This window comes from Anser cygnoides, chromosome 22 (assembly GCF_040182565.1).
Source record: "Anser cygnoides isolate HZ-2024a breed goose chromosome 22, Taihu_goose_T2T_genome, whole genome shotgun sequence".
In the NCBI taxonomy this organism is placed as follows: Eukaryota; Metazoa; Chordata; class Aves; order Anseriformes; family Anatidae; genus Anser; species Anser cygnoides.
Genome location: NC_089894.1, coordinates 7,850,553 through 7,876,996, shown reverse-complemented (window position 1 = coordinate 7,876,996; position 26,444 = coordinate 7,850,553). Strand labels below are relative to the sequence as shown.

At 72.6% G+C, this 26,444-nt stretch overlaps 5 protein-coding genes across 6 annotated transcripts; 3 read left to right on the top strand and 2 right to left on the bottom strand.

Annotated features, from left to right (window-relative positions):
• Nucleotides 1–347: 347 nt before the first annotated feature.
• Nucleotides 348–1,840, top strand: TCAP (titin-cap). Its single transcript, XM_066981561.1, has 2 exons — nucleotides 348–556; nucleotides 1,188–1,840. The coding sequence occupies exons 1-2, from the start codon at nucleotides 408–410 to the stop codon at nucleotides 1,441–1,443; spliced, it is 405 nt and encodes a 134-aa protein (XP_066837662.1). The 5' UTR covers nucleotides 348–407; the 3' UTR covers nucleotides 1,444–1,840.
• Nucleotides 1,841–2,611: 771 nt separating this feature from the next.
• Nucleotides 2,612–5,181, top strand: PNMT (phenylethanolamine N-methyltransferase). The gene is made up of 3 exons (XM_066981719.1): nucleotides 2,612–3,062; nucleotides 3,271–3,478; nucleotides 4,632–5,181. The coding sequence occupies exons 1-3, from the start codon at nucleotides 2,768–2,770 to the stop codon at nucleotides 5,065–5,067; spliced, it is 939 nt and encodes a 312-aa protein (XP_066837820.1). The 5' UTR covers nucleotides 2,612–2,767; the 3' UTR covers nucleotides 5,068–5,181.
• A 347-nt stretch (nucleotides 5,182–5,528) lies between these two features.
• On the bottom strand, nucleotides 5,529–11,305 carry PGAP3 (post-GPI attachment to proteins phospholipase 3). Of its 2 annotated transcripts, none has more exons than XM_066981667.1 (8): nucleotides 10,951–11,305; nucleotides 8,890–8,987; nucleotides 8,628–8,780; nucleotides 8,443–8,505; nucleotides 7,615–7,676; nucleotides 7,389–7,525; nucleotides 7,081–7,285; nucleotides 5,529–6,214 (listed from the first exon to the last, which is right to left on the bottom strand). In XM_066981667.1, exons 1-8 carry the CDS (start codon nucleotides 11,288–11,290, stop codon nucleotides 6,151–6,153), a joined length of 1,122 nt encoding a protein of 373 aa, XP_066837768.1. In that variant the 5' UTR covers nucleotides 11,291–11,305; the 3' UTR covers nucleotides 5,529–6,150. The 2 variants fall into 2 exon arrangements, with proteins under 2 accessions (XP_066837768.1, XP_066837769.1); XM_066981668.1 differs by having other exon boundaries at nucleotides 8,628–8,750.
• Nucleotides 11,306–13,137: 1,832 nt separating this feature from the next.
• On the top strand, nucleotides 13,138–23,491 carry ERBB2 (erb-b2 receptor tyrosine kinase 2). Its single transcript, XM_066981562.1, is given in 28 exon segments — nucleotides 13,138–13,336; nucleotides 16,090–16,241; nucleotides 16,350–16,518; nucleotides 16,709–16,846; nucleotides 16,965–17,033; nucleotides 17,610–17,722; nucleotides 17,825–17,869; nucleotides 17,871–17,967; nucleotides 18,057–18,173; nucleotides 18,426–18,552; nucleotides 18,637–18,710; nucleotides 18,816–18,906; nucleotides 19,011–19,210; nucleotides 19,316–19,448; nucleotides 19,576–19,666; nucleotides 19,752–19,912; nucleotides 19,985–20,032; nucleotides 20,140–20,278; nucleotides 20,353–20,475; nucleotides 20,561–20,659; nucleotides 20,755–20,940; nucleotides 21,012–21,167; nucleotides 21,274–21,349; nucleotides 21,428–21,574; nucleotides 21,694–21,791; nucleotides 21,879–22,049; nucleotides 22,252–22,507; nucleotides 22,597–23,491. Coding segments are annotated over 28 exon segments (3,711 nt in total). The 5' UTR covers nucleotides 13,138–13,260; the 3' UTR covers nucleotides 22,956–23,491.
• A 151-nt stretch (nucleotides 23,492–23,642) lies between these two features.
• On the bottom strand, nucleotides 23,643–25,898 carry MIEN1 (migration and invasion enhancer 1). Its single transcript, XM_066981569.1, has 4 exons — nucleotides 25,740–25,898; nucleotides 25,317–25,414; nucleotides 24,733–24,809; nucleotides 23,643–24,581 (listed from the first exon to the last, which is right to left on the bottom strand). Exons 1-4 carry the CDS (start codon nucleotides 25,838–25,840, stop codon nucleotides 24,498–24,500), a joined length of 360 nt encoding a protein of 119 aa, XP_066837670.1. The 5' UTR covers nucleotides 25,841–25,898; the 3' UTR covers nucleotides 23,643–24,497.
• Nucleotides 25,899–26,444: the final 546 nt, after the last annotated feature.

The window sequence follows — 26,444 nt, the reverse complement described above, 5'->3', positions numbered from 1 at the left end:
GCCAGCGCCGCAGCGGGCAGGGAAAGGCCAGGCGTGCCCTGGGCCGGGGCCAGGGGGGGGCCTCACGGTGCCGGCGGGGGCTGTCTCCACGTGTCCCCACACCCCACAGGGACACAGCGCCGGGGCAGGGGCTGCCACCACGGGGGGTGACCCTACCAGAGCAACCCTGGGCGCGCGGGGCTGAGCGTGGCCGGATGCACACGAGGTGACGCATGTGTCCCCAGTGCCACCCCCCCCCCCCGCTTACCCCCCCGAGGGGGGGGCTCTTGGCACCCACCCGTCCCTGCGGTGCCAGTGACACGTCCCAAAATAGCCTCCCCCGGGGCCATATAAGCGGGGCTGGCAGGCGCGGGGCAGCAGAAGCCGGAACCGGGGCGCGCGCAGCTGCACCCCAGGGTGCCGCGGGGATGTGGGGGCCGAGCACGGTGGTGCGCAGCGGGGGGCTGCTCTCGGGCGCCCGCCTAGGCTGCCGCGTCAAGGAGGAGGACGTGGGGCGCCACGAGACCTTCAGCGCCGAGTGGCTGGACCTGGAGCTCAGCACCCGGCCCGAGGAGGGGTGAGCGGCGCCGACGGACTGGGGGTCCGGGTGCTTGGGGTCCCTGAGGGATGGGGGGCGGGGGGGGGAGGTCCCCATAGGGCTGCGGGGGGGCTCCGAGGGTCCGTGGGAGATCCAGGGAGGTGGGGGGGTGTCCAAGGGTCCCCGTGGGACTGGGAGGGTCTTGGGGATTCCTGTGGGGAGAGGGGGGGGGGGGGGCTGCATGGGGCTGGGGGAGGCTGCGCGTCCACACGGGGACGTGGGGGGCTCCCGGGGTCCCTGTGGGGCTGGGGAGGCTGTTGGAGGGGGGGTCATTGTGGGACGGGGGGGCTCTGGGTGCTGCAATGCAGGTTGTAGGGTTCCCATGGGGTGAGGTCCCCATGGGGTTGGGCGGGACCTGGGGGTGCAGGGGGGGTCTCCAGGGGTCCCCATGGAGTTGGAGATGCCATGGGCGGGGGGTGGGGGGGGGGTCACCAAAGTGCCCAGGGGGACTTGGGGATCTCCACAGGTTCCCCACGAAGCTGGGTGGTCCCCATAGGGCGCGGGATGGTCTGGGGTGGAGAGGGGGGGGGTCTCCAGAGTTGCCCATGAGGTGGGGAGGGACAGGGAACCCCCCCCCCCGCTCCCACCCCCATGAGCGCCTCGTGCCCAGGTGGTGCCGGCGGGAGGTGGACGAGCGGCGCCGCGAGACGCTGGAGCAGCGCGGGGAGACGCGGGTGCTGGAGCAGCGCTCGCCCTGGGGCGTGCTGCGGTTCGGGCTCCTGGGGCAGCCGCTGGCCCAGCACCTCCTGCCCTACGCCCGCACCCTGCCCCTGCCCCTCTTCGCCCCCCCGGACCTCCGCGGGGCCAAGGCGGGCGTCCCCCGCACCCTGTCCCGCTCCCTCTCCCACGAGGCCCAGAGGGGCTGAAGGCGGCGGCGGCGGCCGTGGGTGGGGGGCTCGGGGCGCGGGCTGAGGGCGGGGGGCAGCGGCGGCGGGGTCCTGAGCCCCTGCGCGCGCCGCGGCCCCCGGGGGAGGCAGAGGAGGGTGGGGGGACGTGGGGGTGGGCGCCCACCCCGTGGCGGGTGGGGGTGGCCGGCGGGGACGGGGCGCCCGCGGCTCGGGGCGGTGCCGGGCGCGGGGACGATTCGGTTTCCCTGGCAGAAGGAGGGGGTGTGAGGATGGGGAGCGCTGAGCCCCCCCCCCCCCCCCCAACCCCAAGCCTTCAGAGGGGCTGGGGGGGGGGGGCGCGGTGGGGGTTTTTGTGTGGTTTTGTACAAATCAGACTTCCTTTGTACTGCAATAAAGTGTCCAGCCTGGGCCTGCGGCTCCGGCAGCAGCGTTTTATTTATGGGGGGGGGGGGGGGGGGGGAGAGTACCAGGACCTGCCCCCCCCCGCCAGACCTGGCTCAGCTCCCCCCCTCCCCCCCCATCTGCCCTTTACCCCTGGACCCAAGAGAGGGGCCCTGGGGGGGGGGAATTGGGGAAACTGAGGCACGGCCCATTGCTGCAGGACGCGGGGTTGGAGGCTTGGGCGGGGGGGGGGGGGGGCAGATCCCTGCTTATATAACTGCCCCCCCCTTTTGCCAGCCCAGCCCCTGGCAGGGTCCAGGACGACCTCGGTGCCAGCGCCCAGATTAGCTGTTCCCGCCCGGCCGGATCCTGCTGTCCCTGGGCCACCGCCAGCCCCTGTCCCCCTCCCTGTCCCCATCCCCTTCCCGTCCTCATCCCCATCCCTCCCCTCCCGCTGCTGCCCTTGGGGCTCCAGCACCTTTACCCCCCCTCCTCCCCCGGCCCCACAAGCAGCTCCCATCCCGTCCCCGGTCCCAGGGTGCTGGGCGCGCTGGGAGCACTGGGAGCACTGGGAGCGCTGGGAGCGGGCAGGATTGGTGGTGCCGGCTCCTGCCAGGGGCTGGGCTGAGCTCCAGCGCGCTCGGCTCATCGGTAACGAGGGAGCACCCAGACGGACCCCAGCCCCATTTCCAGCCCCAGCCCAACCCCATCCCCATCCCCATGGGGCAGGCCTGGAGCCAGGGCAGCACCTTTGGGTGCTGGGTGGGGTGGGGGTGCGCCGTGCTCCCACCATGGTGCTGGGACACCCACTCCTCAGGTGGGCACCGGCTTCAAGGGCTGCAGCAGGACGCCAGGCTCCAGCCTCCCCCCCCCTGCTCCCGGGGGGGGACACAGCAGGGCTGGCTGCTCAGCGCAGGGCCGGATCCGGCCCCGGGCACTGACGCTAACCTGGTTATCCGCGATGGACGGCCGCAATCAGCGCCGTGCCGAGCACAGCCATAACTCACCGTGTGCCCCCCCCCGCCCCTCACCCCCCCACCCCCCCCGGCCTTGCCGGGGCTATAAAACGGGTCCGGGCGCAGCGGCCCCCGCAGCCCCCGCCATGAGCAGCCTGGCCGCCGTCCGGGAGGGCTACGAGCGCTTCGACCCCCGCGCCTACCTGCAGAACAACTACGTGCCCCCCCGGGCTGACTTCTCCTCCGAGGACTGCGTGGTGCCCTGGAAGCTGCGATGCCTGGCCGAGACCTTTGCCAGCGGTGAGGGGGTGCTGGGGGGGGGGGGTCCCCGGCTTTGTAGAAGGGTGGGGAAACCGAGGCACGGGGCGTGAGGGGGCACCCACCACCCTGCCACCCCCCCCCACTGCTGTCCCCTGGTTTGTCCCCCGTGTCTGGCTCCCCCAGCCCCATGTCCCCAGGTCCCTGACCCGCTGTGGGACCCCCCCCCCCCATGTGCTGCGCCCCCCAGGTGAGATCCGCGGGCGCACGCTCATCGACGTGGGCTCGGGCCCCACCATCTACCAGCTGCTGAGCGCCTGCGACCACTTCGAGGAGATCGTGGCCACCGACTACCTGGCGGTGAACCGGGAGGAGCTGCAGCGCTGGGCGCGGGGCGAGCCCGGCACCTTCGACTGGAGCCCCTTCATCCAGCACGTCTGCAAGATCGAGGGGCGCGGGTAGGGCTGCTCGGGGTGGGGGGGGGAAGGGGACACGGGGACCCCTCCCCAGGGCGGGTGGTGCGGGGCTGAGCGCTGGGTCTCAGGGCACGGCTCGTACCGGGGCCCCGTGGGGCTGGGATGGTCCCAGTGGGCTCACAGTGGCTTGTTCCCCCAAATAATGTCCCCAGAGCCCTGCAGGATCCCAGCCCCAAGTCCCCACGGGATCCCAGCCCCTCGTCCCTGTGGGTGTGGGGCTGGTCCCTGCAGGATCACGGCCCCCTGGCCCCGGGGACTGCAAGCTGCTCCCCACTGGGCTCACGTCCCCACACCCCCCAGCCCGATGCGCTGATCCCTGCGGGATCCCGTCCCCACCCAACGGGCTGAGCCCACGGGAGAAGAGCCCCCACATCTGGGCTGATCCCCTGTGTCCCTGCCGATACCAGGCTGATCCCCGTGCTGGGGCTGAAGCCCCAGCCCCCCCCATCATGCCCTGATCCCAGGACCCCAGCCCCGTATCCCCATCGATGCTGGGCTGATCCCTGCAGGACCCCAGCCCCGTGTCCCCATTGATGCCAGGCTGAACCCCACAGGACCCTGTCCCCCATCCCCGTGGATGCCAGGCTCGTCCCCATGCCATCCCATCCCCACACCCCCACGGATTCTGGGCTGACCCCCGCAGGACCCCACCCCCCCCTTTCCCCATCGATGCCAGGCTGATCCCTGCAGGACCCTGTCCCCCCTGTCCCCCCCGATGCCAGGCTGAACCCCGCAGGATCCTGTCCCCGTGTCCCCATTGATACTGGGCTGACTCCCCCCCCCCCCCCCCCCCCCCCCCAGGACCCCCAGCCCCGTGTCCCCACAGATGTCAGGCTGATTCCTGCAGGACCCTGTCCTTGGGTCTCCATCAGTGCCAGGTTGAACCCCGCAGGACCCCAGCCCCGTATCCCCATCGATGCCAGGCTGATCCCCGCAGGACCCCAGCCCCGTATCCCCACCGATGCTGGCCTGACCCCCCCGAAACCCCATCCCCACAGATGCCGGGCTGATCCCTGCACGACCCTACCCCCGTGTCCCCACTGACACCAAGCCGACCCCCGCAGGACCCCCATATCCCCCTCCCCACCCCACCTGACCCCCCCCCCCCCGACCCCCCTCCCCACGTCCCCCGCAGGGAGCCCTGGCAGGAGAAGGAGCGTCGGCTGCGGGGCCGCCTGCGGCGCATCCTGCCCATCGACGTGCACCGGCCGGACCCGCTGGGCGCCCCGCTGCGCCCGCCGGCCGACGCGCTGCTCTCGGCCTTCTGCCTGGAGGCCGTCAGCCCCGACCGCGCCGCCTTCGCCCGCGCTCTGGCGCACGTGGGCTCGCTGCTGCGCCCGGGGGGCCACGCGCTGCTGCTGGGCGCCCTGGGCGAGTCCTTCTACCTGGCGGGCGCCGCGCGCCTGCCCGTGGTGCCGCTGGCCGAGGACGACGTCCGCGGGGCGCTGGCGGGGGCCGGCTTCGCCCTGCGGCAGTTCCGCTCCTACGCCATGCCGCCCGCCCTCCGCACCGGCGTGGACGACGTCGACGGCGTCTTCTTCGCCCACGCGCAGAAGCCGACGGAGGCCTGAGGTCCCCCTGTGTCCCCCCCCGCGGGGATGGCGGCCCCCCCAAAAGTCAAATTTCGCACCCCCGAGTCCTGGTGTGTCCCCGTTGCTGCCCGCAATAAAGGCTGAGCTGAACGGCTTGGGGAGAGCTGGGGGGTCCGGGGGGGTCGCGGGGTGCTGGCAGCCAGAGGGGCTGCGCTGTGGGTGCAGGACAAAGAGGGGGGGGCACGGGTGGGGGGGTTGGTGCACAGCAAGGGTTTGGGGTGCACATGGGGCAGGGAAAGGATGAGCTGCGGGGGGGGACAAAGAGGGGGGGGGCAGGGGGGGGGGTTGGTGCACACAGGCGTGGGGGGGGGGGGCAGCGGGGTGGGAATTGGGGCGCAGGGCAGGGTGCTACGGGCTGCTGGGGGGGGCAGCGAGGGGTACGGGGGGGGCAGAGGGGGGCTGGGAATGGGATCGAGGAATGAGGGACGCCGGGGGGGGGGCACAGGTTGAATTCCAGCTTTATTCACAGCCCAGGGCACATCCGGGGGGGGGGGGGGGGCTGCACCCCCCCGGGGGGGCTCCCCACAGGCTGCGCAGGGGGGGTCTCCCCCTGCCCCAAGGCACCGCTCCAGCCCCACGCATTGCACCGTCCCCCCCCCCCGTCCCCCCCCCCCGACCCCCCGACACAGGCACCGGCGTGCACAGGCACCGTGTGCCCCCCCCCCCAACCCCCGGGACCCCCCCCCCCCCCACATCCCGTGCCCGATCCCCGGCCACCCACGGCCCCCCCCCGTGGCACCGCGCGCCCCAGCAGCCGTTGCCACCTCGCGGCTGCCGAGCTCCACGGCAGGGAGCCACGGGCTCAGCACCGGCAGCTGGGGGGGGGGGGAAGCTGGGGGGGGGGGCCCAGACACCCCAGCTGGGTTACCTGCCCCCCCCCCGCATGCCATGGGGTAGGGGGGGGAGATAAGGGGGGTGCGGGGAAAGCAAACCTCAGGAGGCAATGGGAACTGGGGGGGGGGGGGGCTGCAGCTGGGGGGGGCAGGGTCTCGCTTGGCACACCATGGGGAAGGGGCCCCCCCCCGTGGGGGGGGGTGGTTGGGGGGGGCCCCCCCATCTGCTCTAGTCCGCTTTGGAGAGGTCCGAGTTGGCCTTCAGGAGGTAGAGGCTGTCGTCCACCAGGAAGCTGCGGGGAGGGAGGGGGGACGGGGCTGGGGGGGGGGCACAGCTCAGCCCCTCCACGTGCAGGTGCTGGGTCGGGAGGTGGGAGCGCCCCAAAAGCCCCCCCAGGGCCCTGCCAGACCTCAGAGCCTCCCGGGGAGCAGCAGTGGGGTCCCCCCCCACAGCTCCCCAGTTTCAGGAGGGGGGCGCCCAGCACCCCAGGGGCAAAATTGGGGTCCCCGAGCACCTCAGTTTGAGGAGGGGGGGCGCTGAGCGTCCCGTACAGAAGTGAAGGGCCACAATCTCAAGGGGGGGGTCCCAGCACCCCAATTTCAGGAGGGGGGCACCCAGCACCCCAGGGGCAAAAGAGGGGCCCCCAGGCATGTCAATTTGAGGGGGGGGGTGCTGTGCATCCTGTACAAGGGCCTCAACCTCAAGGGGGGGTCCCAGCACCCCAGTTTCAGGAGGGGGGCACCCCAGGGGCAAAATTTGGGCCCCCAAGCACCTCAATTTGAGGAGGGGGGGTGCTGGGCATCTCATACAGAAGAGAAGGGCCCCGATATCGGGGGGCGGTGTCCCAGCACCCCAATTTCAGGAGGGGGGCACCCAGCACCCCAGGGACAAAATTTGGGCCCCCAAGCACTTCAGTTTGAGGAGGGGGGGCGCTGCGCATCTCATACAGAAGGGAAGGGCCCCGATCTCAAGGGGGCGGGGTCCCAGCACCCCAATTTCAAGAGAGGGGGACCCCAAGGACAAAAGAGGGGCCCCCAGGTATGTCAATTTGAAGGGGGGGGGGGGGCGCTGAGCATCCCGTACGGAAGGGAAGGGCCCCGATCTCAATGGGGGGGGGGGGGGGGTTCCCCAGCACCCCGATTTCGGGACGGCACCCACCTGTAGAAGAGGACGTTGAGGGGCACGGTGCTGATGTGCCAGAGGGCGTGGGCGTCCAGCACCCAGAAGAGGGGGGGGAAGTCGAGCAGCTCGAGCAGGGCCCCCGCCTGCAGCAGCAGCACCACCACGGCGCACTTCCAGACGTGGGGCAGGCGCGGGCGGTTGCGGAGGCACCACCACAGCCACCAGAGCAGGTTGAGGAGCCCTGGGGGGGGGGCACGGGCACGGCGTGGGTGCACCCGGACCCGTTATCCTCCCCCCAACCCTCCATCACCCCCCCCTTTGCAGCCCCCCCCCCCAAGCCTCACCGATGGCCACGTTCGCGGCCATGTTGTAGCCGTAGTCGAAGCGGACGAGGGTCAGGTAGGAGACGTGGCAGGCGAGGAAGAGGAGGAGGAAGGCCCTGAAGACGCCGATTAAGGCCGGCCGCCGCAGCCCCAGCGTCCTGGGGGGGACACGGGAGGATTAAAGGGGGGGGGTGGTCCACAGCCCCCAGGGACAGGGGCGTCCCCCCGCGGGGGGCGCGGGGCTCACCTGACGCAGCAGAGGTACACGGAGTGCAGCACCACGGCCGAGGCGCAGAAATAATCCAGCTTCTGCGGGGCAACGGGGATCCAGGGGAGGACGGGGACGGCGGCCCCGGGGGGTACGGGGGGGGAAGGGGGGGGGGGGACAGGGGGGGACAGGACTGGGATGGGACGGGGATGGGGGGATGCAGGACTGGGATGGGACAGGGATCTGGGGGACACAGGACTCGGATGGTATGGGACAGACACAGGACTGGGACGGGGGACACAGGACTGGGACGGGACATGGGGGGACACGGGACTGGGGGATGGGATGGGGGGACAGGACTGGGATGGGGACATAGGACTGGGATAGTGACTGGGGAGAGACAGGACTGGGACAGGGTGGGACACAGGACTGGGATGGTATGGGGACATGGGACTGGGATGGGGACACGGGACTGGGATGGGGACACGGGACTGGGATGGGGACACGGGACTGGGATGGGACACACAGGATGGGGACACGGGACTGGGATGGGGATATAGGACTGGGATGGGACTGGGGAGACAGGACTGGGGTGGGGACACAGGACTGGGACTGGGGGGGACAGGACTGGGGCAGGATGGGACGGGGACATGGGACTGGGACGGGATGGGGACAGGACTGGGACAGGAAATGGGACTAGGACAGGATAGGGACACGGGACTGGGACGGAGACACAGGACTGGGACGGGGGGGACACGGGACTAGGATTTGGGGGGGACACGGGACTGGGATGGGGGGGGGGACACGGGACTGGGACGGGGGGGGGACACGGGACTGGGATTTGGGGGGGACACGGGACACACTCACCTCAGTCACCGCCGTGTCCTTGGTGTGGAAGACGGTGGACCAGAACCAGGCGTTGACGGAGACCTGCGGGAGGGCGCGAGGTGGCGGCACCGGGGGGGGGGGGACACCGGGACAGGGGCTGCCGCGTGCCCCCAACCCCCGGGGGACATTTTGGGGGGGGACGGGGGGGGGGGGGGGGCACTCACCCAGGCGAAGGCGACGCAGGTGGGGTACATGGGGGAGGCGGGGGGCACGGCGGCCTTGTAGCGCAGCAGCATGAGGAAGCTGGCCAGGCCGTTGAGGAGGGAGGCCAGGGCGGAGGCCGGCTCCTGGACGAAGAGGAACCGCCAGAAGGGCCACTGGGGGGGGGGGGGGGGAGGGGGTCGGGATGATGACAAGGGGACGGGGACCCCCCCCCGGGGTGTCCCCCCCCCCAAAACCCAACACCAGCAGCAGGCGGGCGCTCACCTTGCCGTGGAACTGGGGCACGCGGCGGCCGCCCTGCAGGTAGAGGCGCACCGTGCGCCACATGCACTCGTACCGGCAGTCGTCGCCGCACGTCCAGCCTGGGGGGGTTGGGGGGGGGGGTTTTGGGGGGGGGGTGGGGGGTTTTGGGGGGGTGGGAGGGTATGGGGGGGTATGGGGGGGGGGTTGGGGGGATTGGGGGGGTGTTGGGGGGGATTTGGGAGGGGGTTGGGGGGTTTGGGGGGGTTTGGGGGGGTTTTGGGGGGTTTTGAGGGGGGGTATGGGGGGGTGGGAGGGTGTGGGGGGGAGTGTGGGGGGGTATGGGGGTAATGGGGGGGTTGGGGGGTTTTGGGGGGTTTTGGGGGGTATGGGGGGGGTGGGAGGGAGTGTGGGGGGGTGTGGGGGGGGGGGTATGGGGGGGTTGGGGGGTAATGGGGGGGTTGGGGGGTTTTGGGGGGGTATGGGGGGTATGGGGGGTGGGAGGGTACAGGGGGTGTGGGGGGTGTGGGGGGGGTAATGGGGGGGAAGAGGGGTTATGGGGGGGTATGGGGGGGTATGGGGGGTAATTGGGGGGTAATTGGGGGTACAGGGGGTATGGGGGGTATGGGGGTGGTATGGGAGGGGATGTGGGGGGGTTATGGGGGGTAAAGGGGGGCATGGGGGGGAAGAGGGGTTATGGGGGGTATGGGGGGTAATTGGGGGGTACAGGGGGGTATAGGGGGGCATAGGGGGGTATAGGGGTGGTATGGGAGGGGATATGGGGGGGTTATGGGGGGTATTGGGGGGAAGAGGGGTTATGGGGGGGATATGGGGGGTATGGGGGGGGTAATTGGGGTGTATGGAGGGGGTATGGGAGGGGATATGGGGGGTATGGGGGGTATTAGGGGGTAAGGGGGGTATGGGGGGATCTCGGTGCACCCCCCCCCCCCCCCCAGCCCCTCCAGTCCCTCCCAGTACAGACCACCGGGCAGCACGGGCAGTGTGCAGGAGCTGGGAGCAGCTGGGTGCTCGGGTGCTGCAGCCCAGCAAGTCCCAGTATGGCCCAGTGCCCCACCAGTATGGCCCCAGTATGGCCCAGTGCCCCCTCCAGGGGAGCTCAGCACCTCTCCCAGCGAAGTCTAGTGCCCCCCAGTATGGCTCCATGCCCCCCAGCACAGCCCTGCACCCCCTGGTATGGCTCAGTGCATCCTCCAGTATGGCCCAGTGCCCCCCATGGCCCCAGTATGGCCCAGTGTCCCACCATGGCCCCAGTATGGCCCAGTGTCCCCCACCATAGCCCAGCAAGCACCAGTATGGCACTTGTGTCCCCCAGCACAGCCCCCATGTGGCCCAGTGACCCCCCAGACCTAGCCCAGAACATCCCAGTGCTCTCTAGGAGAGCCCAGTGCCCCTCTGCCTGGCCCGAGCACATCCCAGTGCTTCCCAGTAAAGAACTAGCCCAGCCCAGTGCCCTCCCAGCCCAGCCCCAGTACAGCCCAGTGCCTCCCAGTAAAGGACAAGCCCGTCCCAGTACCCTCCCAGCCTGGCTCTAGTACAGCCCAGTACCTCCCAGTACAGCCCAGTGCCTCCCAGTACAGCCCAGTGCCTCCCAGCACATCCCAGCGCCTCCTAGTGAGTGAAGAATTAGCCCAGCCCATTGCCCTCCCAGCCTGGCCCCAGTACAGCCCAGTGCCTCCCAGTACAGCCCAGTGCCTCCCAGCACATCCCAGCGCCTCCTAGTGAGTGAAGAACTAGCCCAGCCCATTGCCCTCCCAGCCCGGCCCCAGTACAGCCCAGTGCCGTCCCAGTACAGCCCAGTGCCTCCCAGTGAAGGACCAGCCCTACCCCAGTACACCCCAGTGCTCCCAGCGCCCCCCAGACCCCCCCCAACGCTCCCAGCCCCGCCCCCCCCCGCGGAGGAGGAGCCCGCGCGGAGGGGGCGTGGCCCCGCGGCAGGGGCGTGGCCTCATTGCAACGGGCGTGGCCTCATTGCAACGGGCGTGGCCCCGCGGCAGGGGGCGTGGCCTCGAGACGGTAGGCGGGGCGTGTCCCTCGCGGGCAGCCAATGGGCGGGGGGGGCGGTACCTGTGAGGCCCATGTAGAGCGGCTGCCGGGCCCGGAAGTGCCGCAGCGCCGCCCCCGAGCAGTTCCGCCGCTCGCAGCGGCCCAGGCACTCTCGGTACAGCGGCTCCCGGTCGCCCTGCGAGCCGCGGGCCGGGCCCGGCGCCGCCGCCGCCCCCAGCAGCAGCAGCAGCGCCGCCCGAGCCGCCCCGCCGCCCGCCATCGCCGCCCGGCCCGGCCCGGCCCGGCCTCGCCGCTTCCGGCACGCCCCGGAAGCGGGGGGCGGCGCGGGGCAGGGCGGGATGCGGCGCCGCGGGGTGTTGTGGGATATGTAGTCCTGCTCGTGTACACACACCGCCCCCATGGCAACGGGGCCCCGGGGGGTGGGGGCGGCCTCAGGGCTGCCCCCAGGATTGTCCCCATGTCCCCAGGGACGTCCCTAGGGCTGCCCCCATCTCCCCAGGATCGTCCCCGTGTCCCTAAGGATGTTCCGAGGGCTGCCCCCATATCCCCAGGGCTGCCCCCAGGATTGTCCCCGTGTCCCCAGGATTGTCCCATGTCCCCAGGGTTGCTCCCGTGTCCCCAGGACTGGCCCCAGGATTGTCCCCGGGGCTGTCCCCATGTCCCCAGGATTGTTCCCATGTCCCCAGGGATGTCCCCAGGGATGTCACCATGTCCCCAGGATTGTGCTATGTCCCCAGGATTGTCCCCATGTCCCCAGTGCTGTCCCCATGTTCCCAGGATTGTCCCACGTCCCCACAGCCCGCAGCTGGCCCCACACCCCAGGACTGAGCCAGTGCCACAGGTCTGGGACAGTTATGGGGGTGCAGGGACCCCCCAGCCCCCCCTGGGATGTGCAGGGACAGTTCTGGGGTGTGGGAACAGTCCTGGAGTACAGGGACAGGGGGACAGTTCTGGGGTATGGGGACAGGGGGACAGTTCTGGGGGATGGGGACATTTCTGGGGGACAGGGGGACAGTCCTGGGCTACATGGACAATGGGACGGCTCTAGGGTACAGGGACGGGGTATGAGGACAGTTACAGGGTACAGGGGCAGTATGGGGGTATGGGGACAGGGGGACAGTTCTGGGGTACAGGGACAATTCCAGGGTATAGGGTCAGTACCGGTGTCAGGCCTTGCCCTGTACCCAGGCCTGTCCCCAACACCGCACCCAGGCACTGTCCCCCTGTCCCCAGCACCGTCCACATCCCCAGTGCTGGTGGCAGTCACGGCCCCAGTTGGATGGGGCACGGGGAGGGGGCTCCTCGCCCGGAGCCGGGGTGGTTCCCAGCAGCGGGGCCAGGCGATGCCCGTCCTGGTGCTCCCAGTGCCCCATGGCTCTGGATCGGGGGTGTCCCCAGGTCGGCGGTGCCCAGAATGGCAGGCCCAGCATTGCACGGTGCTCCCGGGACGGAGCGGCCGAGGACACCCCGTGGGTCTGGTGCTGGGGGTGCTCAGGGCAGCGGGGCCACCATGCCTGGGGATGCCCAGCGTGCGGGGGTGACCGAGGCAAGAAGGCCACCGGTGCCTGGTGGCTCTGGTGCCCGGTGCTCCCGGGACAGAGCAGCCGAGGGTGCCCGGTGTCTCTGGTGCTGGTGGTGCACGGGGACGGCGGGACAAACCAGTGCCCGGTGCTCCCGGTACAGAGCAGCCAAAGATACCCGGTAACTTTGGTACTGGGGCTGCACCGGGACAAACCAGTGCCCGGTGCTCCTGGGACGGAGCAGCTGAGGACCCCCGGTAACTTCAGTGCTGGGGGTGCACTGGGGCAAATCAGTGCCCGGTGCTCCCAGGATGGAGCAGCTGAGGATCCCCGGTAACTTTGGTGCTGGTGCTGCACCGGGACAAACCGGTGCCCGGTGCTCCCAGTCCAGAGCAGCTGAGGACCCCGGTAGCTCCAGTGCTGGTGCTGCACCGGGACAAACCGGTGCCTGGTGCTCCCAGTCCAGAGCAGCTGAGGACCCCCGGTAACTTTGGTGCTGGTGCTGCACCGGGACCAACCGGTGCCCGGTGCTCCCGGTCCAGAGCAGCTGAGGACCCCCGGTAGCTCCGGTGCCGGTGCCGCACCGGGACCAACCGGTGCCCGGTTCCCCCGGGGACGGAGCAGCCGAGCCCGTCCGGTACCTCCGGTGCCCGGGGAAGCGCGCGCGCGCGGGGGGGGGGCGTCGGGAGCGCGCGCGCGCGCGCGCGGCGCGCCCCCGTCCGCCTCCAGGAGCGCGGCGCGGTCCCGCGAGGCGGAGCCCGGGAGCGCGGCGGGAGGCGGCGGCTCCGCACCGCAAACTTTCCCGGAGCGGCCGGCGCGGGGCCATGGGCCGCGGCCCGCGCTGAGCACCATGATCGCCGCCGGCGGCCGCTTGCTGTGCACCGGGCTGCTGCTGGCCGCCCTCTGCCCCGCCGCCGCCGCCGAAGGTGGGTCCCGGTCCGCCCGGCCGGGGAGCGGGGGTGCGGGGCGGGGGGGGGGGGGTGCGGGGCGGGGGGGGGGTCACCGGGCCGCGGGCGGAGCCGGAGGCGGCGGCGGGACTCGGAGCGAAGTTGCGCGGGGAGCGCTCGGCACCGGGGGGGGGGCACCGTGGGGGCACCGGGGAAGGGGGGGGTGGAGCTCGGTTTGTTCGGTTGGAAGCGACTCCCGGTGCTGCCCCCCCCCCCCCCCCCCCGCCTCGGTACCTCCCCCCCTCCCCGCCCCGGTGCCCCCCGCCCCGCGTCCCCCGGCGTTCCCACGCGACTGGGTTGAACTGGGAGGCACTGGGCTGGATGGGGCTGCTCGGCCCGGTGTCCCCCCCCCCCCCTCCCCTCCCGGTCCCACCGAGCCCCCAGCCCCGAGCGTGGCCCCGGCACCCCACGGCCTCCCGGGGAAGGGGGGCGGGTTTCGGGGACCTGTTGCACCCCGAGCAGGGAACGGCCCCGTTCCCGCAGGCTGGAGCCGCTGCCAGGGCTCCTGGGGGGACGTGGGGACGGGGGGGGGGACAAGGCCAGCACAAGCCCCTGCCACCCGGGGAGCCCTTCCCTGGGGCACCCCCCTCATCCCGCAGGGAGGTTTTGGGGTGCGGAGGGGCCCGGGGCGGCGGCGGCGGCGCCCCACGGTGCCCCACGGTGCGGGTGGGCGGGCGGGCGCGTCCCCGTCGCTCCCATCCACATTCTCGAGGTGCCGCACCCTGCCCGGCCCCGGGGGAGCAGCCGGGGCTGGAGCCCTGCGGCATGCGGGGCCTCGACCGGGCACGCGGGGACGGAGCCGGCATCGCCCCCGCCGCCTCCACGCAGACCCCGACCGGGAACCGGGTCCGGCACCGGGGGAGAGGGGGGCGTGCGTTGGGGTGGCAGAGCCAAAAGCGGGTTTCCCCCCCTTTTGCTCCCGTCACCCCGCGGCTCGCGGGGGGCCGTGCGGGGCGTTGGGACACGGTGGCACGTCCCCAGCGCTGTCCCCAAGACGGCCCGCGGCGGTGCCCGACGGCTCTGCCCGCGGGGGCTCGGTGCCGCACCCCGGGGCGGCTTGCGGGGCGGCGGGACGGAGCCGGGATCCTGGCAGGATCCGTCCCCCGCCGCCCGCCCTTCGCCCCGGGGAAGCCGGCGGCATCCCGTGCCCTCGCGGCGCAGCAGGTGGAGGGCAGACCTTGAGCTTTGGCCGCCCGCCTGCTCCGGGGCCCTTTCTTCCTGTGGGGTGGGGGCACCTGGCCCGGCCCTGCCAGCTCCCCCCCCTCCCCGTGGGGCTGCGTGGGGATCCCTGCGGCCATCCCTGGCCCCGTCCCGATCCCCGTGGGGTGGGCAGCTCAGCCCCTCCGTGCCCGGCTGAGGGCGCGGAGCTGAACCCCAAACATGGGGTCCCCCCCGTCGGGCCGTGCCCAGGGGCCGTTTCTCCGGCTCGGCGGCCCCCGGAGCAGGCGGAGGTCAGGAGGCGGCTGCAGCCCGGTCCCCCCCAGGGCCTCGTGGCTCTGCAGGCAGCTGCCGGCACCGGGGGCTGTCACTCAGCCGCGGCACGGCCGGCAGCCCCCCCTGCACCGCACCGGGCAGAGGGTAGGGCACGGTGTGCACGGGGCCCTGTGTCCCCCCACCGGACCCTTCCTGGGCAGCAAGACCCCCACGGGGTCTGTAGGGGGCTGACGTTGGCGTCTGTAGGGGTCAATTGTGGCCCCCCCAGGGCTCTTAGGTTGGAGAGGACAGTGTGGAGAGCACCGTGTCCCCGCCGGGGGTGGCACGGGGCGGGGGGGGGCACCTTGGCACCTGCACAGGTGCAAATCGTCCCCACGCCACGGTAGAGCCGGGGGTCCCCAGGGGGTGCGGGGAGCAAGGCGGCGAGGCCCCCAGCCCCTAACCCCTCAGCGGGGCTGGGGGGGGGGGTTTGGGGAGGGGGTGGGGGGGCCCGTCCCGCGTGGCGGCGGGGCGCCGGGGGCCGCGGGCGCGCCGGGGCTGGGCCGTGCCTGCGTCACCCGCTCGCTCCCCAAACATGCCCGACCTGAAAAGGCGGTTCCTGCCGGGACGCCGCGGCCGGGGCCGTGCCACCCGCCGCCCTGACTCACCACCGGGCTCCTGGCCCCCCCACCCCCCCCCCCGCCCCGGCTCGCAGCCCCGCCGCCCCTCGGAGCCCCCCGCGCTGGGGACGGACCCCACCGGGACGAGGCCATCCGGGGGCTCCGGGGCGGCCGTCGCCGCTCAACAATCGCGTCTTGTCTGGGTGCTCCCCCCCCCACCCCCCCCGGCCGGCGTGGGCAGAGCATTCCTGCTGCGCGCCCACGGCCCCCGCGCCCCGGCCCCGCTCGGGGCCCCCCCCGGGCGTGCAGGGGAGCCAGTTACGAGGCCCCGCTCGCACCCAGTCCTTAACCGGTGCCCGCCCGGTGCCCACCCGGTGCCGGCGTCGTGCCCTGCATGGGGACGGGAGCCGAAGCGGGTGCAGCTGGGCCGTGCGCGGTGCCGAGAGCCAGGGGGGGGACGGGGAAGGGGGGGCCCGTTCCCCGCGCCGCCCTCGGTCCCCGCGCCGCGGAGGCCGTCCAGGAAGCCCATCGGAAGCTGTTGGGAGCAGCTCCGCAGATAAACGGCGGCGGCCGCATCCGCGGCATTTCCTGCGGAGGCCGGCGCTGGCCCCGGATCCTGCGGGGGGCCGGGGCCCCGGCCGGCTGCGGCTGAGCCTTCTCCTTCCCCCCCCCCCCAAAATAAACCCGCTGTCCCCGCAGTGTGCACGGGCACCGACATGAAGCTGCTGCGCCCCTCCAGCCCCGAGAGCCACTACGAGACCCTGCGGCACCTCTACCAGGGCTGCCAGGTGGTGCAGGGCAACCTGGAGCTCACCTACCTGGCCCCCGGCGCCGACACCGCCTTCCTCCAGGTGTGTGTGTGGGGGGGGGGCATGGCACCAGGCTGGGGGGTTCGGGAGGTCCCGGGGGGCGCCGCGGGGCTCTCACCGCCGTGCCCCCCCCCCCAATCCCGTCCCCAGGACATCAAGGAGGTGCAGGGCTACGTCCTGATCGCCGAGAACCAAGTGAGCGGCGTGGGGCTGCGGAGCCTGCGCATCATCCGCGGGACGCAGCTCTTCCAGGAGCGCTACGCCCTGGCCGTGCTCAGCAACTCGGGGCTGCGGCAGCTCGGCATGAGGCATCTCACAGGTCAGGGGGGGGCACGGCTTGGGGGGGGGGGGCCCTGTACGGGGCTGGGTGTCCCCAGGGGGGCTGCAAGCCCGTGGCGTGGGGCCGGGTGTCCCCGTGGGGCTGCAGGTCCCCGCACGGGGCCAGGTGTCCCGTCCCCTCCCCGCGGGGCTGTCCCCAGGTGCTGACGGGGGTCCTTGTCCCCCCGCAGAGATCCTGAAGGGGGGGGTGCGCATCGAGGAGAACCCCCAGCTCTGCTTCCAGGAGACCATCCTCTGGGCCGACATCTTCCACCGGCACAACGAGCTCCGCGGCGAGACCCGCGTGGAGAGCGCCCGCAGCCGCAGCTGTGAGTCGCCGGGGCTGGGGTGTGGGGAGGGGGGCACTGGGGAGCTCGTACTGGGGTGGATCTGGGGGGTGCCGCCCCCCCCCCCGAGCCCCCCCAGCTCACCCCTGCCCCGCCGCAGGTCCCAAGTGCCACGCGCTGTGCGCCGAGGGGCACTGCTGGGGCGAGGGCCCCCAGGACTGCCAGACGCGTGAGTATGGGGTCTGCGGTCAGCCCTGCCCCGGCCATGGGGATCCCCAAAGCCCCCACCCCGTGACACCCCCCCCTCCCCCCCAAACTCCCTGGACACCCCCACCAGGCCCCCACATCCCTGCTCCATTGGCCCCACTTGGCAACCAGATCCCTGCCCCAGAGGCCCCCTCAAATCTGTACCCTGGGGACCCCCATTCACCCCCCCCCCCAAATCCCCTTGCTGCTGACCCCGACTGGCCCCAAACCCCTGCCCCACTGACCCCCACTTGGCACCAGAATCCCTGCCCCAGAGACCCCCAAACCCCTGCCCTGTGGACCCCAATTCACCCCCCCCAAAACCCCCTTGCTGCTGACCCCAACCGGCCCCAAACCCCTGCCCCACAGACCCCCAAACCCCTGCCCCACAGACCCCCAAACCCCTGCCCCACAGACCCTCCCCACAACCCCTTCCCCACATCCCCCTGCCCTGGGAAGCCACCCACCCCACAGCTCCTTGTCCAAGTGACCCCCCCCTACATCCAAGACCCTGGGGGGGGGGGGTCCCTGCCCCACCGTGTCCCCCTCTCCACCCTAGTGACCAACAGCATCTGCCACGGGTGCCCGCGGTGCAAGGGCACGAAGCCGACGGACTGCTGCCACGAGCAGTGCGCCGCCGGCTGCACCGGCCCCAAGCACTCCGACTGCCTGGTGGGCACGGGGACGGGGGCACCGGGGTTGGGGGGGGGGGTGGAAAGGGGCAGGGCTGGGGGCTGACGGCGACCGCTGGACCCCCCCCCCCGCCAACTGCAGGCCTGCCTGAACTTCAACCGGAGCGGGATCTGCGAGCTGCACTGCCCCCCCCCTCGTCATCTACAACTCGGACACCTTCGAGTCGGTGCCCAACCGCGACGGGCGCTACACCTTCGGTGCCAGCTGCGTCAGCCAGTGCCCCTGTGAGTGCTTGGGGGGGGACGGGGAGGCTGGGGGGGGGCTCATTACGTGGCCCTGACCGTCGTTGTGGTCGTTGTCCCCCCCCCCCCAGATAACTACCTTGCGACGGAGGTGGGGTCGTGCACCCTGGTGTGCCCCCAGAACAGCCAGGAGGTCACCGTCAACAACGTGCAGAAGTGCGAGAAGTGCAGCAAGCCCTGCCCGGAGGGTGAGCGGCCCTGGGGGGGGCTCCCCGCCACATTTTTGGGGGGGGGTGGGGGCTGCTGGGCTGCCCGCCACATTTCTGGGGCCCCAGGCAGTGCGTGGGGAGCCCCACAGGGCTGGGGGGGGCTGCCGTGCCCTGTGGGTCCCTGCGGTGCGCAGGGAAGGGCTGGCGGGGCAGGCAGTGTCTGGGGGGGGTGGGGTGGTCCTGGCGGAACCCCCCCGGACCTACCGGCCTCACTGTGCCCCCCCCCCGCAGTGTGCTACGGGCTGGGCGTGGATTTCCTCAAGGGCGTCCGCGCCGTCAACGCCTCCAACATCCAGCACTTTGCCGGCTGCACCAAGATCTTCGGCAGCCTGGCCTTCCTGCCCGAGACCTTCGCCGGGTGAGCACCCGCACCCCGACCCCGTGGGGAGCCGCCGGGCCCCCCCCGGCCCTGCCAACCTCCCCCGTCTCCCCCCCCCCCCAGGGACCCCAGCACCAACACGGCGCCCCTGGACCCCCAGCTGCTGTCCACCTTTGAGAGCCTGGAGGAGCTGACGGGTGAGCGCACGGGGAGGTGCCGGGGCTGGGGACGCGTCCCCAGGGTTGGGGGGGCACGAGGGGGTGGGCGGTGGTGACGCCGTGCCCCCCCCCCCCCCCCCCCAGGCTACCTGTACATCGCCGCCTGGCCGCCCGGCATGGAGGACCTGGGCGTCTTCCAGAACCTGCGCATCATCCGGGGCCGCGTGCTGCACAAGTGAGCGGGGCCGGGGACCCGGCGGGGGGCACCTTGGGGTGGGGTGGTGGAGGGGACACCCCCCCCCCCCACCAAGGGCGCTCACCCGGGCCGTGTCTCGGCAGCGGCGCCTACTCGCTGACGCTGCGGGACCTGGCGGTGCGGGCGCTGGGGCTGCGCGCCCTGCAGGAGATCAGCAGCGGGATGGTGCTCGTCCACCACAACCCCCAGCTCTGCTTCCTCCAGAAGGTGCCCTGGGACACCATCTTCCGACACCCCCGCCAGCGCCTCTTCCAGACCCACAACAAGCCCCCCGAGCAGTGCGGTAAGGAACCCCCACCCCCCCCACCCCGCAACCCCTCCTGGACCTGCTCGTGGCACCCGGGGCCGGGCCGGGGGTGTTTACGGTGCCCCCCCTGACCCCGCACAGAGAGCGAGGGGCTGGTTTGCTTCCACCTCTGCGCCAAGGGGCAGTGCTGGGGGCCCGGCCCCACGCAGTGCGTCGCCTGCGAGCGGTTCCTGCGCGGCCAGGAGTGCGTCGCCTCCTGCAACCTCCTGGACGGGTGAGCAATGGGGACGGGCAGAGCCCTGCCGGCACGGCGGGGGGGTTGGGGGGGGGGGGGGGACCGGGATCCTGTTCTGCACCGACCGCCCCCCTCCCACCCCATCCCCGCTCCTCTCGCCCCGCAGCACCGTCCGGGAGCACACCAACGGGACGCGGTGCCTGCCGTGCCACCCCGAGTGCCAGCCCCAGAACGGCACCGAGACCTGCTTCGGATCGGTGAGGATGGGGACATGGGGACACGGGGACAAGCCCGGTGCCAGGGTCCTTCACCCCGCCCCCGTCCCCCCCCCCGACCCCGCAGGAGGCGGACCAGTGCGTGGCCTGCGCCCACTACAAGGACGCGCAGCAGTGCGTGCGGCGCTGCCCCAGCGGGGTGAAGGTGGACGCCTCCTTCGTGCCCATCTGGAAGTACCCGGACGAGGACGGCGTCTGCCAGCTCTGCCCCACCAACTGCACCCACTCGTGAGTGCGGGCTGCGGGTTTAGGGGGCTGGGGGGGGGGGGGGCACCGCTCGCTGACCCCCTCCGCCCCCAGGTGCACCATCCGGGACGAGGACGGCTGCCCCGTGGACCAGAAGCCGAGGTACCACCGCCGCCGCGGGTGCCCCAACCCCTCCGGGCGTTAGGGGGCTCCTCCGCCCCCATCCCCACGTCCCCGTGTCCCCCCCCCCGTCACCTCCTGTCCCGCAGCCAGGTGACGTCCATCATCGCCGGCGTGGTGGGGGCTCTGCTGGTCGTCGTCCTCCTGCTCATCACCGTGGTCTGCGTCAAGCGCCGGAGGCAGCAGGAGAGGAAGCACACCATGCGGCGCCTGCTGCAGGAGACCGAGGTGGGGACGTCCCCAGGGGGTGCCCATCCTGTGTGTGTCCCCTCCCCCAGCTCTTACTCACCTGTGCCCTGCAGCTGGTGGAGCCGCTGACGCCCAGCGGGGCCCTCCCCAACCAAGCCCAGATGCGCATCCTCAAGGAGACGGAGCTGAAGAAAGTGAAGGTTTTGGGCTCGGGCGCTTTCGGCACCGTCTACAAGGTGAGGGGGTGGGGGGGGGGGCACCGCCGTCGGGCTGCCGCCGCCCCCCCCCTCCCTCCTCCCCGCTCACCCAGCTCCTCTCCAGGGCATCTGGATCCCGGACGGGGAGAGCGTGAAGATCCCGGTGGCCATCAAGGTCTTGCGGGAGAACACCTCGCCCAAGGCCAACAAGGAGATCCTGGACGTGAGTGCGCGCGGTGGCGGGGGGGGGGGGCACGGCGGGGTGGGGGTGGTCCGGGGAGCCGTTGGCAGGCTGACCGCCCCCCCCGCTGCCCCCAGGAAGCCTACGTGATGGCGGGGGTGGGCAGCCCCTACGTGTCGCGGCTGCTGGGCATCTGCCTGACCTCCACGGTGCAGCTGGTGACGCAGCTGATGCCCTACGGCTGCCTGCTGGACTACGTGCGGGAGAACAAGGACCACATCGGCTCCCAGGACCTGCTCAACTGGTGTGTGCAGATCGCCAAGGTAGGACGGGAGCTAGCTGGGGGGGGGGCCGGGGGGGGTGGTGGTCCGGAGCCTGACCCCTGCTGCTGCAGGGGATGAGCTACCTGGAGGAGGTGCGGCTGGTGCACCGGGACCTGGCTGCTCGCAACGTCCTGGTCAAGAGCCCCAACCACGTGAAAATCACCGACTTCGGGCTGGCCCGGCTGCTCGACATCGACGAGACCGAGTACCACGCCGACGGCGGCAAGGTGGGGGGGGGGGCGGGGGGGAAGGGCGCGGGGACGAGGTGGACGGGGAGCACGGCGTGTCCCCATCCACGGGACCCTGCTCACCTCGCCGTCCATCCCCACCCAGGTGCCCATCAAGTGGATGGCGCTGGAGTCCATCCTGCGCCGCCGCTTCACCCACCAGAGCGACGTCTGGAGCTACGGTGCGTCCCCGAGCCGGCTGGGGCGGCGCTGGGGGGGGTCCAGGGCACCGCTCACCCCGTCCCCGCACCCCCCCCCAGGTGTCACCGTGTGGGAGCTGATGACATTTGGGGCGAAACCGTACGACGGGATCCCGGCGCGGGAGATCCCCGACCTGCTGGAGAAGGGCGAGAGGCTGCCGCAGCCGCCCATCTGCACCATCGACGTCTACATGATCATGGTGAAATGTACGGGCACAGGGGACGTGCCGGGGGGTGGCAGGGGGATGTGGTGGGACCCCCCCCCCCCCATCCACCACCACCACCACCCCCCCATCCCGCCCTGACGGTGCTCGGCTCTGCCCCAGGCTGGATGATCGACTCCGAGTGCCGGCCCAAATTCCGGGAGCTGGTCACCGAGTTCTCCCGCATGGCGCGGGACCCGCAGCGCTTCGTGGTCATACAGGTACCGGCTCCCGGGGGGTCCCCGGGGGGGTCCCCACCCGCGCCAGCGCCCCCACGGGCACTGACAGCCCCCCCACCTCGCCCCCAGAACGACATGATCGGGCTGCCCAGCTCCATGGACAGCACCTTCTACCGGGCTCTGCTGGAGGAGGAGGACATGGACGACCTGGTGGACGCCGAGGAGTACCTGGTGCCTCACCAGGGCTTCTTCAGCGCCGAGACCTCCACCACCTACCGCAGCCGCATCTCCTCCACGCGGGTACGCAGCCGGGCAGGGGCCGGCCGAGGGGGTTTTTTTTGGGGACCCCCCCTGCCCGGGGGGGGGGGGGGGGGGGTGAGGGCTCCGGGGACCCCAGGCTGTCTGCGGACACCGGGACGGGCTGCTGGGGGTGGTTGCGACCCCCAGGGCACCTCGCTCGTGCCGTGCCGACGCCGTGCCCTCTCGCACCCCCCCCCCCCAGAGCACGGCGGAGACCCCAGCCGACGTGGAGGAGGGCGAAGACTCGGCCGCCTTCCCCTTCCCGCCCCAGGGCCTGGTGGAGGGGCCCGAGGGCCCCGTGCCGGAGGCTCTGGAGGGGGACATGGGGGCCAAGGGGACCCTGCAGAGCCCCCCGGCCACACGCTACAGCGAGGACCCCACTGGGCTGTCGGGTGACGAGAGCGAGGGCCTGGACCCCGAGGGCTTCCTCCCCCCGGCCTCCTGCACCACCATGCCAGGTAGGACGGGGCAGGACGGGACCCCGCGGGGAGCCGGGGAGGGGGCGAGGACCCCGCTGGGCTGCTCACGCACCCCTTGCCCCCCCCAGAGTACGTGAACCAGGCCGGGGAGCGGCTGTCTCCCCCCCGGCACCCCCGCACGCCACCGTCCCCGCTGGACAAGCCCAAGGGCCACCAGGGCAAGAACGGGCTCATCAAGGACGCCAAGCATCCCTTCCCGGGGCCCTTCGGCCGCGCCGTGGAGAACCCCGAGTACCTGACCCCCCCCGGGCTGCCGGCCCCCGGCCCCTTCAGCCAGGCCTTCGACAATCCCTACTACTGGAACCAGGACCCCCCGAAAACCGGCGGCCCCGAGGGCGGCCCCGTCTCCACGCCGGCGGCCGAGAACCCCGAGTACCTGGGCCTGGCCGAGCCCTCCTCCGTGCGGCCCGAGGACGCGGCCGTGTAGGGCCGGGCCTCCGACAGAGCCCCCCCGACAATGGCCGAGGTAGCTTTGGGGGGGGGGCAAGCGACACGGACACGGGGCCGGGATCATCCATCCCCTCCCCCCGGGGACCCTGGACGCTGTGGGACAGCACGGCGACACGCGGGGGAACTTGGGTCACCCCCTGTGCCCCCCCGGAGGGACCCCAAAAGCCCCCCCCCCCACTGGAGGTGGGGGTCTCAGGACAGCGCCGAGGCTGTAGAGCTCGGAACCCTGCGGGGGGCTCCCCGAGGGACGAGGAAGCCGGGGGCTGAGCGGGGCTGGCGCTCGCAGCGCCGAAACGGGAGCAGCAGGAGCATCGTCCCACCCCAACGCCGCTCGGGGGCCAGGCTGCCCCCCCCCCCGATCCCGAAGGCTCCCCGCCGACCCCAAAACCGCGGCCCCGCACCGACTTGCACTGAGAGCAGGCAGGCACCGCCCGGGCCCCTGCTGGATTCCTGCGAAGCGACGGCGGCACCCGCGGCTGTATATTTGAGAATTGTACAGGTTTCTTTTTTTTTTTTTGGTTTTTTTTTATTTTTTACACCGCTTGTCCGTGTGGTTCTCCCCCCAACTCCGTCTGCAGCTGCCACCACCCCCCCCCCGCAAAGGAGAGGGGAAATCCCCGATCCCACAGGGACGGGGGCAGCCAGGCCCTGCTCTGACCCCGCTGTCACCACCCGTGCCCCCCTACAAGGGACACGGGGAAGAGGGGCCACGTTTCTCCTCCGTCCTGTATTCAGCCCCAGGCTTTGGGGGGGGTTATACACAGTAAAGAATAAATAGGGGGCCACGGGGGGGGGGGGCCCACCTCGGCTCGGCCGCCCCGTGGCAGAGCACGGAGCCGTGACGTGGGGAGGGCAAGGGCCTGGGAACGGGGCGGGGGGGGCTCGTTAAACGGACCCCCAGGGCTGGGGGGATGGAGCCAGGCGGGGGTTCCCATGCCCCCCCCACCCCCCCAGCCACCCTCGTGCCTGTTTAATCAGTGACCGAGAGGCTTTAATCGTTAACGAGCTGCTCTCGGCTCCACGGCACGAGGCTTCCCTCCACGTTCACCTCCAGGGAGCTCCGGAGCTGCCGAGCCCCCTGCGATGCCACGGGCGGGGCGTTCGCCAGCCCCACGACGTGGGGGGGGGGCCTGCAGAATTGCCCCCAAGGACTGAGGAGGGGAGAGCTTCCCCCCCCCCCCCCCCCCCCCCCCCCCCAAAAAAAACAGGGCAGGAGGGGAGCGGGCGGGCAGGCGGCGTGGTTACAGCCCGCACGGCTCAGGGACGCGGCCCCAAGGAACGGGCAGCGCTGGCCTGGTGGCACCGGTGCCGTGGTGGCCCCCCCCGGGGCGCTCCTGGTGGCACCAGTGCTGTGGTGGCCCCCCCCCGGGGCGCTCCTTACGCTCCCCCGTTCCCCCCGACGGCGCAGGAAGCTAACGAAGGAGGGGGGCAGCGGGGCACGGGGGGGCGCCGAGGGGACGGGAACCGGCTGGTTAACGTGGAGGGGGGGGGAACGGCCCCCCCCCCAGCGGGCGCAGGGCTACAGGATGATGCAGGGGGGGCGGCTGTTGGTGATCTTCTCCAGGGGCTCCCCATTGCGGGCTCTGCGGATCGCCTCGATCAGCTGCGGAGAGAGAGAAAAAGGGGGTGGGGGGGACACAGGTGTGGCTAAGGGAGCCCAGGGCCCTCCCCGCTCCCCACCCGGGCTCAGGCCCCCCCCCCACAGTCACACAGCCCGGGGGGGGGCACCAGGCCCTCATCCGGGGGGCACTCACGTCCTTCTCGTAGGGAAAGCCTCCGTTCTCCAGCTTGGAGAAGACCAGCTGCCCGTTGATCTCGATCTCAAAGGCACCTTAAAAACAGTGGGGGGGGGGGCAAGCCCTGAGCCGTGCCCCCCCCCCCCCCGGGGGGGTGCCACAGCTCCCATCCTGTCCCTGGTGCACCCCGGGGGGGGGGGGGGGGGAGCTGGGGGTCTCAGGTCTCTGCACCCCCGGGGACCCGGTGAGGGGCCGGGGCAGCCCCTGCCACCTGCAGCGCTTGGGGGAATTGAGCACAAGCCCCCCCCCCCCCACCCCCCCCCCGCAACGTTTTAAGTGGTTTTAAGTGGCTTTAAACCCTGGCGCCCCCCCCACCCCAAACGGGGCTGCGACACACCCCCCCCCCCCCTGGGGGGTCGCCCAGCCCCCACGACCACCACCACCCCCCAGGGACCCCCCGACCCCCGTGGGATGCGCTGACACCGCTGCCCACGGGGACCCCAAGACCGGGGGGGGGGAGGGGGGGGGGTGGGATGCCGGCCCCCCCCCGGGACCCCCCGCCCTCCCCCAGCCCCCCGGGGGGGGCCCCTCGCGGCACTCACCGGTGCCCCCCAGGCGGGACTCGATCTCGATGTCGGGGTACTCCTCCTTCACGGCGCTCGCCAGCTCCTGGTACGTGGCCTCGAAGCCGCAGGGCTCGCTGGGGGCGGGGGGAGGCAGGCCCGGGATGGCGGCGGCGGCGGCGGGGGGGGGCCAAACACCTCCCCCCCCCCCACCGGAGCCTCCCTGAACCCCCCCAAATCCGCCCCGTGCCCCCCCCACCCCCCCCCCATGTCCCCCCCATTCCTCCTCCCGCCCCCTCCCCCCGCTCCTTCGCCCCCCCCGCCCCCTCCCGGTTCCGCCGCCCCCCCCCCCCAGAGCCCTCCGGTACCCCCCCGGTACCCCCCCGGTGCCCCCATTCCCCTCCCCGGTGCCCCCATTCCCCCCCCCCCAGCCCCCGTTACCCCCCCGGGGGAGGCGCTCACCAGTACTCCACCACGATGCGGACCCGCCGCTCGGAACCGGAACCGGAGCTGTCCCCGGCCCCGGTCCCGGCCGCCGCCGCCGCCCCTGCCCCGCCGCTCATCGCCGCCCGCCCGCCGCCGCTTCCGGGTGCGGCCACGTGACGCCGGCACTTCCGGCCGCTCTGCGCCGCCCTCTCGTCTGCTCCCCCTGGTGGCCGGAGGACCGCGGCTGCCGCCCCCCCCACGGGGGCTCCGGGGGGGGTCCCCACGGGGCGTCCACGCGGGGCACCCCCACGGTCCCCACGCCCCGTGGGAGCCCTGTGGGAGCCCTGCGGTCCCACGGCGGTCCGCACGGACCCTCAGAGCCCCCGCTGTCCCCCGTGGGACCCCCACGGAACCCCCCACGGGACCCCCACACGCAGCCCACGGGACCCCCCCGGAGCCGCGGCAGCCCCACGGAGCCCACGCAGCTCGCGGAACCCCCCCTGAGAACCCCCCGCATCCCCCTCTGGGGACCCCTATGGAGCCTCCGTGACCTCAGGAGACCCCCAGCACCCCACGGGGACCTCCGAGCCCCCCGCGGGGACAGAGCCACGGACCCCACGGGGACCCCACGGAGACACGCACAGACCCCACGGGGACACCTCCACCCCACAGGGACTCCCACAGGATGTGGGGGGACCCACCTTTCCCCATGGGGACCCCCCCATATGGGGACCCCCGCAG